The following is a 16,706-nucleotide window of genomic DNA, read 5'->3' as shown; positions in this document are numbered from 1 at the left end:
GAATACTGAATAGATAGAATCTATTATTATTAATAGATTGAAAACTCTTTTAATTGTAATATATTTAATTTTTTTAGGGGGAATTGTAATTTTATGTACAATATTGTTTATGGATAATAATAATAATAATAATAATAATAATAATAATAATAATAATAATAATACTGTTTATTTATAGCCCGCTTTTCCAAAAGAGATCAAAGCGGGTTACAATAAGGGTATAAAACATTATACAATTTAGACAACAGTATATAAACATCATAAAAACATTCCAGAATTAAAAACACAATAAAACCACAGAACTAAAAACCATAGCCAAAAAACAGAACTAGCTGGAAGGCAACATATATGATGGGGAACAGATGTCAAGACACATGGGGGAAAGCCTGTTGGAAGAGATAGGTCTTAAGTTTCTTCCTTAACAGGTCAAGGGAGGTAACAGAGCGGAGCTCATCGGGAAGAGAGTTCCAAATCTGCAGGGCCGAGACAGAAAATGCCCTATGCAAGGATGAGGTATATCTCGTTTTAGGAACCCTTAATAATTACTTCCCGACCGTCCTGAGAGTGTGGGGCGGATTATATGGAGAGATGCGGTCCTCCAAGTACCCTGGGACCAAGCCATTTAGGGCTTTATAGGTAATAACCAACACCTTGTATTGCTCCTGGAAGCAAACGGGCAGCCAATGAAGATCTTGCAAAATAGGTGTTATATGGCTAGTCTTGGAGCATCCAGTCACTAGCCTTGCTGCCATGTTCTGTACTAGTTGAAGTTTCCGGGTTTGGTACAAGGGTTGCCCCATGTAGAGTGCATTACAGAAATCCGACCAAGAGGTCACCAGAGCATGCACCACCGTTTCAAGGTCCTCCCGGCCCAGGTGGGGTCGCAGCTGGTATATCAGCCGAAGCTGGTAACAGGTGCTCCTGACTGTTGCATCCACCTGAGATGTAAGGTGGAGTGATGAGTCCAGAAGCACCCCCAAATGCGAACTGAGTCCTTCAGGAGAAGCGTGACCCCATTCAGGACAGGTGGACAAATCTCCTTTCCCGGGCCTGGAGAACCTATCACGAATACTTCCATTTTCTCTGGATTCAAACTGAGTCTGTTTTCCCTCATCCAGCCCATTACCGACTCCAGACAGGCATTTAGAGGAGAGATGCCATCCCTGGTCACTGCATCAGTCGGAGACACAGAGAAACATATTTGGGTATCATCAGCGTACTGATAACACCCGCCCCGTGTCTCCAGATGATCTCTCCCAGCAGTTTCATGTAAATGTTAAATAGCATGGGGGACAGAATCGCTCCTTGAGGGACGCCAGATGTAAGCGCCCTCTTGTTGGAGCACACGTCCCCCAGCTGCACCATCTGGAATCTACCCGAAAGGTAGGAACGGAACCACTGGAGCGCAGTGCCCCCGATACCTAACTCCCTCAGGCATTCCAGAAGGATACCATGGTCGATGGTATCGAAAGCCGCTGAGATGTCCAAAAGCACTAACAGGGACACGCTTCCCCTGTCCATGCCTAGACGGAGATCATCGACTAGGGCGACCATGGCAGTCTCAACTCCATATCCTGCCTGGAAGCTAGTTTGAAATGGGTCTAGAAAATCCGTTTCATCCAAGATCGCTTGAAGCTGGAAGGCAACTGCCCTCTCAATCACTTTCCCTAAGAAAGGCAGCAGCGAGACAGGCCGATAGTTATTTCGAATCGGGGGTCTAGGGAGGGCTTTTTTAACAAAGGTTTTACAATGGCCAATTTTAGACTGGATGGAAACCGCCCTTCCCTGAAAGATGCATTAATTATATGGCGTAACATAATAGTTACATGGCTGGCCTCGAAGGGGATGTTGAGGTCCCCCAGGACAAGAAGCCCCAGGATGTTTTAGTTGGTAGCCGCTTTGATTGTCTTGCTACAGAAAAGTTTTATTTATTATTTATTTATTATCGGAGAATCATAGATTTGGAAGAGACCACAAGGGCCATCCAGTCCAACCCCATTTCCAAGTGGTAACACACCATCAAAACACTCCTGACAGATGGCCATCCCGACTCTGTTTGAAAACCTACAAAGAAGGAGACTCCATCACACGCAAAAGCGTTTAGGGTGTTTAGGGGAGGAGTACTTAGAATTATCAGCCAGAGAGCTCTAGCTCCTTATCAGACTCCTAACGCCAGGACTACTAATTCCAGACTCCTAACACCAGACTACTAATGCCAGGATTCCATATAAAATGTTGCCATGCAAGTTAAGGTGGAATCATAGTGCTACATTTGTGTAGTGTGGAAGGGTCCTTGGTAATTTAGTTGAGAGTAAGGACAGAATTTGCTGGGTCTAAGGCAGGCCTGAGAATCAGGCAGTCCTTCAGATGTTGTTGGTCTGCAACTCCCAGCAGTCCCAGACAGCAGAGGAATACTGGTGTTTGGGGTTCAAAAACATCTGGAGGGTGGCATGTCTCCAATCCTTAATCTAAGATTTATAGGGAATGTTGGCTATCACATAGCTGGCTTTGGACATTTACACTCCAGCCATGGCAAGTGTCAACTTTTGGTAATAAACAGCAAGAATGAGGATAATGCTTCACTTTCCTGCATTCCAACAAAGTTCTTAAGATTTAGCAGAAAGCCTCCCCAGTCACTATATTTGTGTGTCACATAAGTTTTTTTAAAAAAACAACTTGACTACCTATGTAAACATCTTTCCATCTTTCCCCCTTTTGCTTCTTTTTCCACAACAGATCAGCTGCATCTATTACATGAACTACAAGATTTTTGTGTCCGGGTGGAGCAAGAGGGTGACCTGGTACCTGTAAGTAGGAGGCAGATGCTGGTGAACATCTGTGCAGTGTGGGTTTTAGACTGTCGCCTCACAAACACCTCTAGTTCATTTGCACATGTGTGTATATGTATATGGTATGCGCGTATATGTGTGTATGTAGGGCTGCTATATTCCAGTCCCTCCTATTTGGGCATCGAAATTGCATATTATGCGTATTATCATTATTATAATACATATTATTAATTTGCATTCTGATTGTGCAAATTCAACACATCAATCATTGCACTTTTTCTAGCATAACATTGCAACCTCAGCCCCAGTACCAAGTTAAGACCTCTTTTTAAATTCTTTGTTGCTCCTAGCTAGTGTAAAGAGAGGGAGGCTTCCAAGCAGCTCAGAGAGCAATGGGACTCCCTTTAGTCTCTCGAGGCTGTTTGGAAGCAAGCCACCAACACAATCAACACACAACACAAGGCCATCTCTACTTGCCTCCTTTCCTTTCCTATCCTTTCCCACTTCTGGGCCTGTTGTGGGAAGTGCGGAGGGGATGGAAGAATAAGGTGGCAATGCCATGTCTGTGATGAAGGAGAAATCTGAGATTTACTGCTCCACCTGACCCAGCTGGCTGGGACATCTTTTAGTCCCTTCAGTCCAGGATTTTCCAGGTTTTCTGGGACAAATGGCAACCCTAAACTAGGATGATGTCCCACACTCTGCCCCAGTGTCAGGTAATTCAAGTATATGAGAGTAAAGAGAGAAAGAGAAATAGGTAGACAGATATTGCCTCTCTCTGTCTGATTCTGAAGAATTGGAGCTGGCCAGAGAATGCAATACAAGATCATCAGGTTACCTCTGTTGAAGGCTGCCTTAACACTTCTTCAGGCAGAAGCCTGGGGCATGTCTATACGGGCCATTTCAACCAGTTCCCCCCATCTTCACATCACCCAGTCTTCACAATGTGAATGTGGACCGCCTTCACAATGTGAAGCCAGTTCCATCCTGAATCTGGTCCATGTACTTAAACTGGTTTAAAAACACTTACTTTTTGCTCCGGGTTTTCCAGGAAAATGGTATGGGTCCTTGAACAGATCAAACCAGGACTCTCCTTAGAAGCCAAGATAACAAAATTGATGCTGTTGTACTTTGGCCACATCAAGAGAAGGCATGGCTCACTCAAAATGACAATAATGCTAGGAAAGGTTGAAGATAATAGAAAGAGAGGAATATCACACACCAGATTGATAGACTCAACCAGGAAAGTCATGGGCATGAACCTACAGATCCTAAGCAAAGCATTGGAGGACAGTGGCTTGAAGATGTCTCATCCACCGGGTTGCCATGAGTTGCGGTCAACCTGAGGGCAGTTAACAACAACACTAAAAGGCCCATGAAAGCTGTCCAAGGAATGGAAAGAAAGCCTTCCCTGAATAAGAAATAATGAAAAAAAAATCTTATTTCTTTTATACCTATGTCTCTGTGTGTCTCTGTGTGGTTTCTCTCTCTCTCCTTAACCAGAGACGTCAAAGAACATGACAAAATAATTGAGTGCAAGCACTGGAAGTCCTATCACTCTGACGACGTCCTCTGTATGGATGGCTACAGCAACAAGCTTCTGGTGACAGCATCTTGCAATGGAGACATCGTGCTCTGGAACGTCAACTCTGGGCAGGCCTTCTGCCGCTTCAACGCCAGCGAGAGCCCCCTGGTGCTTCTGCCAAAACGGGTGCGTTGGGAGGCTACACTCTCTGGTTGATGGTGACCTTTTGGTGTTTCCCATTGCAACTGGCGCTTGAGTGGGGATGTGCCAGGAGATAAACCCCACATTCCTCTAGAAAGCAGGGACCTTTTGGTCTACCATTGCCAAATGTACTCCAATTCGGTCTAAGAAAATGCTCTGGGAGTGGGATTTGGGCATCCTTTTATCCACAAAAAGTAGGGGTGGGCAATTGTTGGCTAGAATTATGCAAGGGCATCTGGGGGGGAGGGGGACTCACCGCTAAATATTTTTTCCAATTGTTTTGGCCCCCAAATCCCACTGCAGTCTAGTTCCAGTGGTGAGCGCTACTCTGGGATCAGTTCCTAAAGGGCTGACCAAATAAATATGTGAATGACATTATCATAGACAGGGTCCCAATGGCACCATTACAAGAAGTAACATTGCTTGGAATGGACTGCATCATCCAAGAATATCTCATTGACTCCTAGGGACTCTTGGGTAAATTCCAATTCATTGATGGTCAAAACCTTTGATGGTCTGGGATTCTGGGAGCTGAAGTCTAAAACACCTGGAAAGTCAGGTGTTTGGGAATTTTGGGTAGAGGAAGGGGAGCTATTTTTGTCCTAGGGAGACCTCTTTTTCAACGGGAAGTGACTTAGAAATCAGCTTACAGGCTTGAAAAATCCTTTCTCCCTGGAAATTGAGGATTGTTTGTGGTCTTCTCCCCATTTGTTTTTAAATTTTAGGGGGGGGATTGCCAGCCCCCCCCCTCCCCCCGTGACACGAAAGAGCCTTGGGCCACATTTTCCCCACTCCAGTCTTAAAGCAGAATTTAGCAGAGTATCCGGAGAGCTTGGAAGATCCCCAGAATCCCCCAGCTATGATGTTCTCATTCAGCACAGGTTACTAAAACGAACAATTCCTCTTAATGAAGGCCAGTGACTTCTGGGTCACTGTGGTACTGAGTCAGGTTTGGGTTTTACTCTGAATTGTAAAGGGGTGGCAAGTCATACATTCTCAACCTCAGAAAATCCTATGATAGCTTTGCATTAGGATCACTGTGAGTTGGAAACAACGTGAAGGCACACAACAACACTCTTAAGATGCGGAAATCATTTTTGGCAATAAGGTTTAAGGTTTGGACTACAACCCACAACAGATTTGCCACTGACACAGAAGCCATCCGCTGCCACTGTTTATACTAGGCTCACTACACTTGATTCTGTTTTTTCAATTCCTCTGTTGCCTCCTTTGCATCCAGCATGAAATTGTAAGCTCTTTGGGTGCATCTATACTGTAGAAACAATGAAGTGTGGGCCACACTGAGTGACACCTATAGCCAAAAGCCTATGTAGGGGAATTTTACTTGTAGCTGAGAGCAGGTTAGGCCACAAATAACCCTTGAGACCATTTCCCTTCATGTATACCGAGAGAAAGGTGGCTTCAAAGGATTTGCGCAGAGGCAGAATTCTTAAGAATTAAATGCTTCTTTTATTAAAGGACAAGCACACAGCAAATAGCAATCACTCACACTTTCATTCAGAGGCTTGGGAAATAAGGGAGGAGGTTTGAATAGATGGAGGCAGAACTAATGGTGATGCTTACATAAGCCAAGACTTGCTTCCGGATCCTGTTGGTTGAGATGATGTGGGACTCGGTCATTCTGCGATGACTGGGCCGGAGCTAATTCAGAGAGCATAGTAACAAAGTGTTTCCATTAACTCTAAACTAGTACACTTAGCAAGGGTTTTGGGGACCTTATATAGGTCAAATCTAGCCTCTGGGCAAAAGTGACGCTATATCTATGGGTGAAGTCACAGTCTGGCAGTATTCAATGGGTGCTTGATTCAGCCCATCAGGCTCATCTGGTGAGACATCCTTCTGATAATGGATGTGTTAATATCCCATTTAGCAACTCCCAAACGGTCTGCTTAACCTGTCCCAAGGTGGTATTTGCCCAAAAGGTCCCATTAGGCTGGGTGTAGTGCTTACATGTCCCCTTGCCTTGAGGGTTATGATGGACTGCATTGTAGGGTCTATCTGGGGTCATGTGGAAAATTACACAGACAAAAAATCAAAATTATTCCATTTGTGGTAACACACCCTAAGATGGGCGATTCCACTGCTCCCCCAGCATTTGAAGTGAAATGCAGCTCAGTGGGTAGAGAAAGGGGATGCTTGCTTGCAGCCGCCATCAGGGAGCAAGATGAGCATCTTCTTCCCTGCCACCTGAGCCTCAAAGGCATATGTGTGGGGTGTGTGAGTGAGCCTTGGTGGCTATGGACTCATTTCTGCGCCTTCCTGGCCAGCAGCCCTTCCAGATCCACAAGTGAAAAATGAGACGGCAGAAAGAGAGATAGTAAGGTGGCGGCACAAACATGGTGATTGCTGCTATTGCCCATCTCTTTGGAGATTGTTGGTACCCCAAAGAGTAGTGGCAGTGGAAACATGGAGTTGGTGTCTTCGACTGCTGCTGCTATTGCCCATCTCTTTGGAGGTCACCAGCACCCTGAAGAGTTGGACAGAAGTGGCAGTGCCAGTAGAAACATCATTATTACATTCATTTCATTATTATTACTGAAAGTAATTTAATTGTGTGTATGTGTGGGTTAAAAAGTGATCTGCATTAGGTGCCAAATACGTTAGGTACACCACTTAACTTAGCAAATTAATATCTTTTCAATGAATGAACCCATTCAACATCAACAAAGGGAGCAGGGTTATGGGAGAGATATACTGACCTCTTTTGAAGCAAAAAATTATCTTTTCTTTCTTTAGGAGTTCTCTGTGGATGTGGAAGGTCCAAAGCTGAGCGGTACCCTAAAGAAGCACGACTTTACAAGTGATCTTGGCAAAAAGTGCTGGGCTCATTCAAGGACCGGAGTCCCCCCCAAGCCCCCTCTCCCGCCAAGGCCTGCCACTGCAATGCATCCTTCTGCGTCTTCGGTCCACCCCAGGCCTCCAGGTTCTGCGCACCCTGGGAGCCGAATCATGCAGCCCCAGGTGAGGCCAAAATGGAGCCAAGTTCATCCTTTCTGTGTGTGCAGAAATCCAAAAGAGAAAAGGGAGGCATGGAAATGGTGTAGGAGTTAGTCTCCTAGAATCATAGAGCTGGAAGAGAGCCCAAGGGCCATCCAGTCGAATTCCCTTTTGCCATGCAGGAAGACATCCTCCTTGTGACAGATGGCAATCCAGACTCTGTTGGAAAACCTCCAAAGAAGGAGACTCCACTTCCCTCCAAGACAACGTCTTCCACTTTTGAACAGTTCTAATTGTCAGGAGGTTCTTCCCAGTGTTGAGGTGGAATCTCTTTTCTTGTAGCTTGCATCCATTGCTCCATGTCCTATTCTCTGGAGCAGCGGAAAACAAGCTATCCTCATAGGGATCCTTGACATCCCTAGTGGTCCCCAAAAATGGTCTCAGACAATCCATCGGTTGGGATGCAGCAGGCTTTTCAATTAATAAATGTTATTATTATTTATTATTATTAACCTTTATTTATAAAGCGCTGTAAATTTACACAGCGCTGTACATGCAATCTTTTTAATTGGACGGTTCCCTGCCCTCAGGCTTACAATCTAAAAAGACACGACACAAAAGGAGAAGGGAAAGGTGGTGGGGAAGGGGCCTTTCTAGTAGGATAATACATATAAAATACATAGCAATACAGGAAATGATTCAATAAACAGACAACAAAGAGCATCAAATAGCAAGTGACAATTATGCAATTCCTGGGACGCTTCTCTGAACAAGATGGTCTTCAGCTCCGTTTTGAAGCTGGTTAAAGAAGTGATGGCCCTTGTGTCTCGCGGGGGAAGAAGGTTCCAGGAGTGAGGGGCAGTGAGTGAAAAGGGGCGAATCCGGGATGGGGCAGAGGAAATCCTGGGCTGAGACAGCAGACCTTGACTACCAGAACGGAGGGCCCTAGTGGGAAGGTGAGGAGAAAGAAGGTCTGATAAGTAAGGAGGGGCCAGTCCATGGAGGGCTTTGAATGTCGACAGCAGGAGCTTATGCTGAATGCGGAAAGGGAGAGGGAGCCAGTGAAGGGATGCCAACACAGGAGAGATGTGGTCAGAGCGGTGGGTGGAAGTGATAATGCGTGCAGCTGAATGCTGGACAGAGATTAAAGGATGGAGGTGAGAAAGAGGAAGCCCAGCCAGGAGGATGTTACAGGAATCCAGTCGTGAGACCACTAGGGCATGGACCAGGATCTTGGCAGTAGAGGTGGAGAGATATGGTCAGATTTTGGCAATATTGTACAAAAAGAATCTACAAGCCTTGGCTGTGGTCTGGATCTGAGGGATACACGACAGAGAAGAGTCAAAGATAAAACCAAGACTGTGGGCTTGCTGGACTGGTTGAATAGAAATGTTGTCCACAGAGACAGAAAAGGAGTGTTGAAATGAACGGTTCACTAATGATTCTGTTGGTACAATTGCTCCAGCAGACCCTGTCCTATATAAGACCCTAAATCTGAAAGGAAAAGGTGTCCCTTGCTGCATTATCTTCCTCAGTCACTTTCTGAATCTCCTCATGTCTTTGTTCTCACCTGTATTTTGTGGATTTTGTTCCTTGAGTAATTGAATAGAAATGCATTGGGATCTGACTGTTCAAAGCTGCAGAGAAGGTACAGAGCAAAAAATGAATTTATACATACCGGGGTTGGGGTTTTTCGTTGTTGCTGTCTACTATAGTTTTCATTGTATTTATTATTTGTTCAGTTTCTATGCCATCCCTCCTCGAAGAGGTCACAGGTGCCTAACTTCCATCATTTCGCAGGTGGAAAGCGATATCAGAGTGTGGGCAAGTTGGCAAAAGTTATTAACAAGGAAGAGCAGACTAACTAAAAGAGGCTGCAGCAGTTTGCTTTTGCCTCACTCTAGAGGGATGAACAAGATTCGTCTCATCTTATGTATAAGTCTAGCAATTTCCCCAGGCCAGGCTCATGACCCATTTTCCTCTTGACTCTGCAGGTAGCATGGGCCTGTGAAGGAGGCGGAAAGAGTGCTCAGCCTCCAAAAGCACCAAGTACCACTGGGACCAGTGCTCAAAAAAAGGATGCAATGACCTGGCAGCAAGAAGTCAGTGCACCCCAAATAGGCGTGGAAAAGGTCAGTGGCGCTGGTTTCTCTGAAAGGTGTCCAGTTGTGGTTTGAGTGTTGAAATAGGGCTCACGGAGGCTAATGGGGCTCGACAGACCTCCCAAAAAGGGCAGGCTGGAGGCGCCTGTTTCTGTTCCTGAGGGAGGCTGGAGCAGGCCTCCCCCACCCCAAAAAGAACTTGGAAAAAACGGGTTCTTCTTGGGATGCTGTGAGGACACCATGGGTTGCCTTCCCTCAGCTTGAGAGGAAGGCAATGGGAGCAAGCCTCCTCTGAAGACGTGATCATAGAATCATAGAATCAAAGAATGACAGAATTGGAAGAGACCCCAAGGTCCCTGATCCAGTGCAACCCCTTTATTCTACCATGCAGGAACTCTCAATCAAAGCATCCCCATTGACAGATGGCCATCCAGCCTCTGCTTAAAGACTTGCTGCCTTTATTCCAAAATTGGACCCAAGGCGACTTCCAAAAACAGCAAATTAAAAATTAAAAATGTTCACAATAATAAAAAAACAATTAAAAATTCTTTTAAATTGTTCCACATTATAAACATTATAATTTAAACACCATACAAAAGTTAAGAACAACAGTCAGCCCTTCATATCCACAGAATCTTGATCAATGGATTCAACCATCCTTGCTTTCAAAATATTTTTTAAAAAGTTCTAAAAAGCCAACCTTGATTTTGCCATTCTGTATAAGAGATCCAGCTGTGTCTGTCCTCCTTTTGCATAGAATCATAGAATCATAGAATCGTAGAGTTCGAAGAGATCACTAGGGCCATCCAGTCCAACCCCCTGCCATGCAGGAAATCCAAATCAAAGCATCCCTGACAGATGGCCATCCAGCCTCTGTTTAAAGACCTCCAAGGAAGGAGACTCTATCACCCTCCGAGGGAGTGCATTCCACTGTCGAACAGCCCTTACTGTCAGGAAGTTCCTCCTAATGTTCAGGTGGAATCTCTTTTCCTGTAGCTTGCATCCATTGTTCCGGGTCCTGTTCTCTGGAGCAGCAGAGAACAAGCTTGCTCCCTCTTCAATATGACATCCTTTCAAATATTTAAACAGGGCTATCATATCACCTCTTAACCTTCTTTTCTCCAGGCTAAACATCCCCAGCTCCCTAAGTCGTTCCTCATAGGGCATGGTTTCCAGACCCTTCACCATTTTTGTCGCCCTCCTTTGGACACGCTCCAGTTTCTCAATGTCCTTTTTGAATTGTGGCGCCCAGAACTGGACACAATATTCTAGGTGGGGCCTGACCAAAGCAGAATACAGTGGCACTATTACTTCTCTTGATCTAGACACTATACTTCTATTGATGCAGCCTAAAATAGCATTGGCCTTTTTAGCTGCCACATCACACTGTTCACTCATGTTCAACTTGTGGTCTACTTGGACTCCTAGATCCCTTTCATATGTACTTTCATTCAGCAATGTGTCACCCATCCTATATCTGTGCATTTTATTTTTCCGCCCTAAGTGCAATACCTTACATTTCTCTGTGTTGAATTTCATTTTGTTAGCTTTGGCCCAGCTTTCTAGTCTATTCAGGTCATTTTGAATCTTGATCCTGTCCTCTGGGGTATTAGCTATTCCCCCTAATTTGGTGTCATCTGCAAATTTGATAAGTATGCTCCCAATTCTGTCATCCAGGTCATTGATAAAGATGTTGAATAGCACTGGGCCCAGGACAGAGCCCTGTGGGACCCCACTGGTCACTTCTCTCCAGGATGAAAAGGAGCCATTGCTGACCACCCTTTGGGTTCGGCCGGTCAACCAATTACAGATCCATTTAACAGTTCCTTTGTCTAGCCCACATTTTACAAGCTTGTTTGCAAGAATGTCATAGGAAACCTTGTCAAAGGCCTTACGGAAATCAAGATATACTATATCCACAGCATTCCCTTCATCTACCAAGCTGGTAATTTTGTCAAAGAAAGAGATTAGATTTGTCTGGCATGACTTCTTTCTCTGAAACCCATGTTGACTTTTTGTGATTATGGCTTTGCCTTCTAGATGTTCACAGACTCTCTGTTTAATGATCTGCTCCAGAATCTTTCCTAGAACTGATGTCAGACTAACTGGACGATAATTGTTGGGATCCTCTTTTTTCCCCTTTTTGAAGATGGGGACAACGTTTGCCCTCCTCCAGTCAGCTGGGATCTCTCCTGTTCTCCAGGAGTTTTCAAATATGATTGCCAATGGCTCCGATATTACTTTTGCCAGTTCTTTTAATACCTTTGGATGTAGTTCATCTGGTCCTGGAGACTTAAATTCATTTAGATTAACAAGGTGTTCCTCTACTGTCTCTTTACTTATTCTGTGCTGAAATTCCCCTATTCTGTCCTCTGCTCCATTATCCTCAGGTTGAGCTCCCTTTGCCTTTTCTGAGAAGACTGAGGCAAAGAAGGTCTTGAGTAATTCTGCCTTTTCTCTGTCTTCTGTTAGCATTTTGCCATCTTCTCCACGCAGTGGCCCTACCGTTTCCTTCTTCTTCCTCTTGCTGCGGACATATCCAAAAAAGCCCTTTTTATTGTTCTTAACCTCTCTAGCAAGCCTGAGTTCATTCTGCGCTTTAGCTTTTCTGACTTTACCCTACACATGCCTGCTATTTCTTTGAATTCCTCTTTGGTGATTTCCCCCCTTTTCCATTTCTTATACATGTTCCGTTTCAAACTTTGCTCGGTTGAAAGTTCCTTAGTCATCCATCCTGGTTTCTTGAGACACCTCCCGTTTTTCTTTCTCACTGGAACTGTTTGAAATTGTGCCTTCAGTATCTCTCTTTTGAGAAACTCCCATCCGTCCTGAACTCCTTTATCTTTTAGTATTTCTGACCATGGAATCGCCCTCAATACTTCTCTAAGTTTACTGAAATCCGCTCTCCTAAAGTCTAGGATGCGTGTCTGACTATGTCTGGCTTCTCCTTTCCACTGTATTACTAACTCCAGGAGAACATGGTCACTTCCACCTAATGATCCCACCACTTGCACCCCATTAACCAAGTCATCCTTGTTGGTTAGGATCAGATCTAAAATAGCTGACCCCGTTGTTGCCTCTTCCACCTTTTGGACCATGAAATTGTCTTCCAGGCAAGTGAAGAATTTGCTAGACCTTGAGGATTTTGCTGAGTTTGACTTCCAGCAAATATCAGGGTAGTTGAAGTCGCCCATCACTACTACATCTCTCCTTTCTGACTGTGTGGTCATCTGTTCTAGAAAGGCATCATCCAATTCCTCAGTCTGACTTGGGGGTCTGTAGTAGACTCCCACCGTAACACCCTTGTTGTTTCCCTCCCCTTTGATTCTTATCCAGATGCTCTCCTCCTGGCTTCCAGGATTGATGTCCAGGATCTCTTCACTGGTGTAAATATCTCTGACATATAGTGCTATTCCTCCTCCTTTCCTGTTTGGCCTATTTCTCTTAATAAGGTTATACCCCTCTATTTCCACATTCCAATCATGAGACTCATCCCACCAGGTTTCAGTGATGCCTATTATATCATATTTGCTTTGTTGTACTAGGAGTTCGAGTTCATCTTGCTTATTTCCCATGCTCTGTGCATTAGTGTAGAGACATCGCAGACCATGGTTCCCTTTTACTTGCTGCCTGTGCAAGTTTTTTTGCCTCCCACTGTTGGGTCCTTGCACTGTTTGCCTTGTTTCCTCTGTGTCAGTTTGACTATTTTCTCCAACCCTTTCGCCTTCCTTAATATTGTCTCCCTTCCCCTCGGAACTCAGTTTAAAGCTCTCCTGATCAAGTTCTTGAGACTGTTGGCAAAAACATTTCTTCCAACTGGCGTGAGATGCAACCCGTCCGTTGCAAGAAGTCCCTCCTCATGGAACCGCAGCCCATGATCGAAGAATCCAAATCCTTCTCGGCGGCACCATCTGCGAAGCCAGTTGTTCACATCTGCTATTTTCCTCTCCCTTCCTGGACCATGCCCTTCAACTGGCAGAAGAGACGAGATGACAACCTGTACATCCATTCCTTTCAGCTTCCTACCAAGCGCCTCGTAATCCCTTTTGATGTTCTGAAGGCTGTGTCTTGCAGTATCATTAGTTCCCACGTGGACCAAAAGGAAGGGGTATTGGTCAGTAGGCTTGACCAGTTTTGTCAGCCTCTCTGTCACATCACGGATCTTTGCACCTGGAAGACAACACACCTCTCGAGACATCTTGTCAGGCCTACAAATCACTGCTTCTGTACCCCTCAGCAAGGAGTCCCCCACTACGACCACACGCCTCCTCCGAGGCTTAGCAGCGACTGTTCCCTTGGGTGGGACTCTCAGGCTCCCCTGCTCTGTCCCAGAAGTCTGTCCATGATGCTCTTCTTCATCCTCCTTGATAAGGGAAAGAGCTTCGAATCGATTCTCTAGCTGCAAGCTCCCCGAACAATTCCTTCTTGGCTTACTTCTCTTTGTGACATTCCTCCAGCTGTCTGCCTCCTCTGTTTGGCAAGTGACCTCTTCCACCCTAGCATCTTCCTCTGCGTGGTACTCATCCAAGATGGTTAGTTCTATTGAGTCCAGGAAATCCTCTTGTTCCCTAATCTGCTGAAGTGTAGCTACTCTGGACTCCAGCTGCTGCACTTTCTCCTCCAAGAGTGCTACCAACTTGCACTTGGTGCATGTGAAGTTCTCCACTTCTGTAGGCAAGAAGAGAAACATCCCACAAGAGTTGCAGGTGACTGCGGCAGATCCCTCGTTGTCCATACTGCAAAGTCTTTAGTAATAAATATAACAGTCAATCTACTGGGAATACTTCTTTAAAGGTAAGTACTGGCTGCTATCTTACACTTAAAGGGAAGGTTCTGTTTCAATATCTGATTCTAACCTGTTGCCACTTGAGCAGAGTTGTTGAGTTAAAGAAAATGAAAATTCAGCAACGAGCACACGGTCTCGAGCGCACGGTCTCAAAATGGCTGCCAAACAGCTCCTCTCCTTCTCCTCTCTCTGGCCGGACTGTACTAGTACTGCTTTCGTGTTTCTGGTGTTAAAAGTCCTTTTGTGTTTGTGTATCTAGCAGGGAATATGGGAATGCCACATACAATCAGCCCTCCATATACAGAAATTCGTAATCCACAGATTCAATCATCCATGGCTTGAAAATATTCCAAAAATATAAATTTCCAAAGGCAAAGCCTTGATTTTACTACTTTATGTAGGGGACACCATTTTACTATGCTGTTGTAGACAATGGGACTTGAGCATCCACAAAAGAGCAATGGCAAACCTAAACGGCAAAGGATGCTGAGCGTGTCCAAGGAGGGAGACCATAGAGTTGTAGAGTTGGAAGAGACATCAAGGGCAATCCAGTCCAGGCAGGAATACAAAATCCAAGCCCTCCAAACAGATGGCCACCCACCTTCTCTTTAAAAACCTCCAAAGAAGGGGACGCCACCAAAATCTCCGAGGAAGGAGTGTGTTCCATTGTCGAACAGCCCTTACTGTGAGGAAGTTCCTCCTAATGTTTAGGTTAAAGCAGGGGTTGGCAACCTACGGCCCGCGGGCCGGATCCGGCCCAGCGAGGCCTTGGGACCGGCCCCAGCCCAAGCCCAGTCCTGCTGCCAATTGCCACCCCGCCGCAGCCTTCCGTGTCTGGGGGCGGGACTTTCCCGGTTTGGGGCGGGTCCGCACAGTCCCGCCTCGGTTTGCCCTTTGAGTCCCCCGCCCCCCGGTGACGGAGGCCAGGCAGGAAAAGGAGCCTCGCCTCAGCGAGGCCCCTTTCCCCTGCCTGGTCTCCTCTGCCGGCGACGGAGGCAGCCAGGCAGGGGAAAGAGCCTTTCCTCTTCTTTCTCCTCCTCCTCTTCTTCTTCGTCCTGCTCCTCCTCCTCCTCTTCTTCCTCCCCTTCTTCCTCTTCTTTTTCATCTTCTTCCTCCTCTCCTCCTCCTCCTCCTCTCCCTCCCCTTCTTCTTCATCTTCTTCCTCCTCCTCTTCTTCTCCACCTCTTCTTCTTCTCTTCCTCCTCTTCTTCCCCTCTTCCTCCCCTTCTTCTTCCTCTCTACTTCCTCTTCTTCCTCCTCCTCCTTTCCCCCTCTTCCTCCTCCTCTTCTTCCTCCTCTACCTCCTCCTCTGCTTCTTCCTCCTCTTCTTCTGATGTTTGGCCGGAAAGGGAGGTACATTTCTGCCATCTTTCTGGGAATAATGCCAAATGTCCTCCATTTTGATCATGCCTAAGAAACATGCATTCATATTATCATTTTTTTTAAATCACAATTTTTTTCGTGTGTCCTCCATTTTAAAAATGTGTCCTCCATTTGCAAATTTTGTCCTACATTTGTCCCGGTTTGGAGGTCCTGAGTTATGGCAACCCTATCTGCGCCGCTCCGGGCGCCATTTTGAGTTTGGCCCCCCCAGTTGTCTGAGGGACAGCAACCCGGCCCCTGGCTCAAAAAGGTTGCCTACCCCTGGGTTAAAGTGAAGATGTTGTAAGACGTGATGTTTTAAAGTGTGTGTGTGTGTGTGTGTGTGTGTGTGTATACATTTTAAATTTTATTAATTTTTAAATAGTGACCTGAGGCTTTCCCTTCTCCTTCCACTGAATTTCATTCCACTCATTCCATCTCTTTCACTGACCGCCAGTGTTTTAAAGGGACACAGGTGAATGCCACAGCCTGTTTCTGCCACTGGGGGGCAGTGTGTTCATTCCACTTTAGGGTGCCATCTGGTGTGGTTCATAGAATCATAGAATCATACAATGATAGAGTTGGAAGAGACCGCAAGGGCCATCCAGTCCAACCCCATTCTGCCATGCAGGAACTCTCAACCAAAGCATCCCCAACAGATGGCCATCTAGCCTCTGCTTAAAGACCTCCAAAGGAGGAGATTCCACCAAAATCTTTGAGGGAGTGTGTTCCACTGTCAAATAACTCTTGCTGTCAGGAAGTTCCTCCTAATGTTGAGGTGGAATCTTGTTTCCTGTACTTTCTATTCACTGCTCCATGTTGTAGTCTCTGGAGCAGCAGAAAACAAGCTTGCTCCCTCCTCAATATGACATCCCTTCAAATATTTAAACAGGGTTGTCATATCACCACTTAGCCTTCTCTTCTCCAAGCTAAACATACCCAGCTCCCCGAGTGTCTCCTCATAAGACTTGGTTTCCAAGCCC

General features: G+C 45.6%; 1 protein-coding gene across 1 annotated transcript in view; it reads left to right on the top strand.

The window, feature by feature from the left end:
* The window catches only part of LOC149315426 (cilia- and flagella-associated protein 337-like), a 71,888-nt gene that overhangs the window by 42,505 nt on the left and 12,677 nt on the right, over nt 1-16,706 (top strand). The window contains exons 17-20 of the mRNA XM_089513314.1: nt 2,737-2,807; nt 4,293-4,500; nt 7,273-7,497; nt 9,468-9,605. Coding sequence (XP_089369440.1) covers nt 2,737-2,807; nt 4,293-4,500; nt 7,273-7,497; nt 9,468-9,605 — 642 coding nt within the window. The remainder of the gene's footprint in view (nt 1-2,736; nt 2,808-4,292; nt 4,501-7,272; nt 7,498-9,467; nt 9,606-16,706) is intronic.

This window comes from Sceloporus occidentalis, unplaced genomic scaffold (assembly GCF_023333645.1).
Source record: "Sceloporus occidentalis isolate IW3139 unplaced genomic scaffold, rSceOcc1.0.p SCAF_3, whole genome shotgun sequence".
Lineage (NCBI taxonomy): Eukaryota > Metazoa > Chordata > Lepidosauria > Squamata > Phrynosomatidae > Sceloporus > Sceloporus occidentalis.
This window is presented reverse-complemented; position numbering and strand designations above follow the sequence as displayed.